This window comes from Antrostomus carolinensis, unplaced genomic scaffold (genome assembly GCF_000700745.2).
Source record: "Antrostomus carolinensis isolate BGI_N321 unplaced genomic scaffold, ASM70074v2 scaffold43601, whole genome shotgun sequence".
In the NCBI taxonomy this organism is placed as follows: Eukaryota; Metazoa; Chordata; class Aves; order Caprimulgiformes; family Caprimulgidae; genus Antrostomus; species Antrostomus carolinensis.
The window spans coordinates 5560-10111 of NW_010292830.1; the positions used below are offsets into that span (position 1 = coordinate 5560).

General features: G+C 48.6%; 1 protein-coding gene across 1 annotated transcript in view; it reads left to right on the forward strand.

The window, feature by feature from the left end:
- LOC104532018 (regulation of nuclear pre-mRNA domain-containing protein 2) overlaps window positions 1-4544 on the forward strand; it is a gene marked incomplete at both ends in the record, with an annotated part of 9066 nt that extends 4522 nt beyond the window's left edge. Inside the window, 5 exon segments of the mRNA XM_010177094.2 lie at window positions 685-970; window positions 1369-1647; window positions 1912-2115; window positions 2980-4297; window positions 4299-4544. Of these exon segments, the coding sequence (XP_010175396.2) occupies window positions 685-970; window positions 1369-1647; window positions 1912-2115; window positions 2980-4297; window positions 4299-4544 (2333 nt within the window).
- Between the last annotated feature and the right edge of the window lie 8 nt (window positions 4545-4552).

Genomic DNA, 4552 nt, shown 5'->3' on the forward strand with positions numbered 1-4552 from the left:
TGGAAGGTGTCCCTGCTGCTGGCAGGGGGGTTGGGACTGGATGAGCTTTAAGGTCCTTTCCAACCCAAACCAGTCTGGGATTCTACGAAAACGCATCATCTCTCTATTAATAAATAAATTTTGGTGTGATTGTGGTACAGATGGTTTCAAAAGAGAGCGGAGTTGGGGTGTCGGGTGAGAAAAGGAGAAGCTACAAAAATCCGTGGGTCAGAAGCTCAGTTCTTGTGTGTTGCTGGGATTTTGTAGCCCCTCTGCGTTTTTAAATGGGGGCAAAATTACAGTTAGTGTAACAAATCCTAAATTCTGGAAACTGCACAAGTTATGATCAATATACAAACTAGATGAACAAAGAAAGAATTCAGTAAGGTGTTGTAGAAACATCCAACCCTACCAAAAATACCCCAAACCGGCAGCGTGTTTGTTCAAAAACCTTGTTTTGAAGGGGTTTTTTGGGGTTTTTTTTAATGAAAATTGGTTAAAGTCATTGGAAAAAGGGATTACCTTCCCCCTTTTTTGTGGTCCTTGCTCTGTAGGTCACACTGAGAAGCTGAGTTCTTACTGCAGAGTTCTCACTGGATAATTGGAAGTGGTTTTTTAAGGCCATGTCCTGCTTCGTTAGGGAAGCGATTAAGATGTTCACTCTTGCTATAAAAGATACTCAATTTGATGTCCTTTCTTTCTTAGGCTTATAAAACATTTGCTAATCGAGTGAGCAATCTAAAGAAGAAACTAGACCAGTTGAAAGCAACACTTCCTGATCCCGAGGAGTCTCCTGTCCCTTCTCCAAGTATGGACGCCCCGTCTCCAACAGGCTCCGAGTCCCCCTTTCAGGGGATGGGGGAGGAGGATAACTCCCGATCTCCGGTGGTTGGGAGTCGCAAGATGAGATCTCCGGAGCCTGTGACTGATAATCGGGATGTGGAAGACATGGAGCTCTCTGATGTGGAGGATGATACGTCTAAAATTATTGGTAGGTTCTGCAGGAGCAGCAGAGTGATCATCAGGTAGAAATTAAATGGAGACAAAATTCAGCGTGACGGTGGGACTCGATGATCTTCAAGGTCTTTTCCAACCAAAACAATTTTGTGATTCTATAAAAAAAGCCCTTTCAAGCCTGATTTGGGATGTAATGGATGCACAAAGCCCTTGTTGGGCTGCAGATTGGTGCTGTTGGGTTTGGATCTCCTGCCCCAGGCCCCTGACACAAGGAGGGAAGTCCCCGTGTAGCCGTGATCGTTCCCATCTCCCAAACCACTCATCGAATACGTTTTTATGGAGTCTGGGGAATCAGATGATGAGGATCCCATTGAAAATCCTGGGGTCAACGTGATGGTTCTGATCCTTTTCTCTCTCTCTCTCTCCATGCAGTGGAAGAGAGGAAGGAGAAACAGGCTCCTCCAGTTTCAGCACCTGCAAAGACCGAGAGCATCATCCCCAAAGCGGTGCCGTCTACCGCTGCAACCGGCACAACTTCGGTGACGGTAACGACACCTGCCCCGACTCCTCCAACTCCTCCGGCTCCGAAGGTGGTGAGCGCGGCTCCTGTCCCTCCGTCACCAGTGCTTGCGTTGCCCAACTTGGCCAACGTGGACCTGGCAAAGATCAGCTCCATTCTTAGCAGTTTAACTTCTGTCATGAAAAATACAGGTGAGTGTTGAAGCGGTACCAGCCCAGGTGTTTGGTTAACAGAACTAACAGCGGAGTGTTGTAATCTTGTAAAGCTTTAATTGTCTCAAAATAAACATGAATGAGTTACTAGTGAAAAGATCTGGCTCAGTCCCTCTGATAAGTGACTGTGAGTTCTCCTTGCTCATGCTCAGCTCTGCTGCAGTTGTACCTGTGGGAAACGAGCCAAAAAAAGCCATCTTCCATTAAAAAGCAACGTGTGAATGGTGTGTTCTTCTGTCCTAGGTGTCAGCCCCGCCTCCAGACCTTCTCCAGGAACCCCGACGAGCCCAACAGCTCTTACCAGTGGCCTGAAGACTCCTGTCATGGGGACTCCAACTGCTCCTTCAAATCCATTAGCAAATATTCTCTCCAAAGTTGAAATAACTCCTGAAAGTATTTTGTCTGCTCTCTCCAAAACCCAGACTCAGACTGCACCAGCATTGCAAGGTACCGGAGTGGGGCTTGAGGGAATGGCTAACGGTGTCTGTGGCGGCAGTGGCTGCCCTGAAACGTGCTGCTGTGCTTCTCCTAAAGCAAAAATGAAGGGAGAAGAGCTGATTTGGAATGTGTTCCATCTTTGGCAGAGGGAATGACTTTTTCTCAGGTCACATACGCGTTAGACCAGCGAGTTTTATTCCTTTTTTGTACATCTTCCTATTTCTGCTGCGACCGAAGCGCATTTATCCAGAACACTTCATGGAAGGGTGCTGAGTGGAACAGGAGACAGAGGTCTTTGTGGCTTCTCTGTGCTTCCCAGAGCGCTTTTTTAGAGCAGGAACCTTTCCAGAGGTGCTGCTCCTGCTTCTGCACCTCACATGTGTAACCCTGGTCAGCAGCGCAGTGGTTTTTACACCTGGCTACGAAGCCAGGATGAGTTCTTACCCAAATTATTCCAGTGTATGTTGTAATTTATATTTATCCATCAGTCTGGCAATAGTTTGCACCTCGCTGGGTGCTCACATCAGTATTAATGCAGCAAAATCCACTCATTTTCCTGGCTAAAATATGAAGTTGTTTTAAGGAAGGACATTTGCAGTACAAATACCAAAACCTTTCCCTCGACAGTGGCTCGAGTCGACTTCTCTCTTACCTGAATATCTGAACCTCTCTCTTACCTGAATATCTCAACCTCTCTCTTACCTGAATATCTGAACCTCTCTCTTACCTGAATATCTCAACCTCTCTCTTACCTGAGTATCTCAACCTCTCTCTTACCTGAGTATCTCAACCTCTCTCTTACCTGAATATCTCAACTTCTCTCTTACCTGAATATCTAAACACCACCTTCGTTTTTATTTCTTTTTTTTCCAGGTTTATCATCTTTACTTCAGAGTGTTGCTGGAAATACCGTTCAGTCAAGCGAAACCGCGTCACAGAGCACTTCAGCATCTCCAGCCAACACGACTGTTCCTTGCGTGAAGGGGAGGAATGTTCCTTCCAGTTCCCAATCCTTTATCTCCAAAAGTTTTGGTTATTCTCCAAACTCATCCACTGCGGAGGTTTCCTCCACTTCAGTTAATAAGGCTCCCGTTGGACATACCCCAGCAGGGCTCTCAAGCTCCAGTTTTAAGCCACCAACCAATTCCCTGGGATTTTCTGGTTCCCACCCTACCAGCCCTTCTTCCCTTTTGCCGACAGAAACCTCACTGGGTCAGTCCTCTGAAATTTCAAAAGCCAAGCTGGAATCGGAACCCCCTTCTCCGAGCTTGGAGATGAAGATACACAATTTCTTGAAGGGAAATCCCGGCTTCAGCGGTCTGAACTTAAATATTCCAATTCTCAGCAGCTTAGGGTCCAACATCGCAACGGAAAGTCACTCCTCTGACTTCCAGCGTGGTCCTACCAGCACTTCCATTGACAACGTGGACGGAACGCCGGTGCGCGATGAGCGAAGCGGGACGCCCACCCAAGACGAGATGATGGATAAGCCGACGTCCAGCAATGTCGACACTATCTCCCTGCTGTCAAAAATCATGAGCCCTGGTTCTTCTACTCCCAGCAGCACGAGATCACCTCTGCAGAGCCGGGATGATGGATATTCCCAAGAACTTTCCAATTCCGTGCACACCTACCGGCCCTTCGGCCTCGGCAGAGAGTCTCCGGCCGGGCTCTACAAGCAGTCTGCAGACAGCATGGAGATACCCTCCTCTTTAATGGACTCCTCACAGGAGAAGTTTTACCCAGACACTTCTTTTCAAGAAGATGAAGATTACCGTGACTTCGATTACTCCGGGCCGCCGCCGTCGGCCATGCTGAACCTGGAGAAGAAGCCCACCAAGTCTATCTTGAAATCAAGTAAACTCTCTGAAGCTGCAGAGTACCAGCCGGTCCTGTCCAGCTACGGTCAAAGATCACAGGAGTTTGGTGTGAAGTCATCCTTCCCTCAATCCATGAGGTCTATTCTCGATCAGAGCGAGAGCTGCGACCCGCTGGCCTCGTCTCCGGGGATGTATGGGAGCTACAGCCTCAGGGGGAAGGATTCCACCTCGGATGGTTCCCCTTCACCCAGCAAGAACGAGGTGTTTTTCACACCGGACTCCAATCACAACAACTTGACGAAAGCGGTGGTGCACTCTGGCCTCTCGCAGAAGCAATATCCAGACTCTCCCCACTCGATGCCCCACCGCTCGCTTTTCTAAAAAAAACCCTCTTTCCACCAGCCCCGCGGGCAGAGCGCCAGCGGCCGGCGTGGAGAAATCGTTGGGTTCTTCCATTTCTGCCACATCAACCATCGAGTTCAAGAACATGCTGAAAAACGCCTCCAGGAAACCCTCTGAGGAGAAGCATTTTGGCCAGATTTCCAAACCTAGCTCCAGTGAGGGGGTGAGTTTATCCAGCCACGGCACAGCCGGAGCTGCCAAGGGAGAGCCGCAGCCGCAGGAGG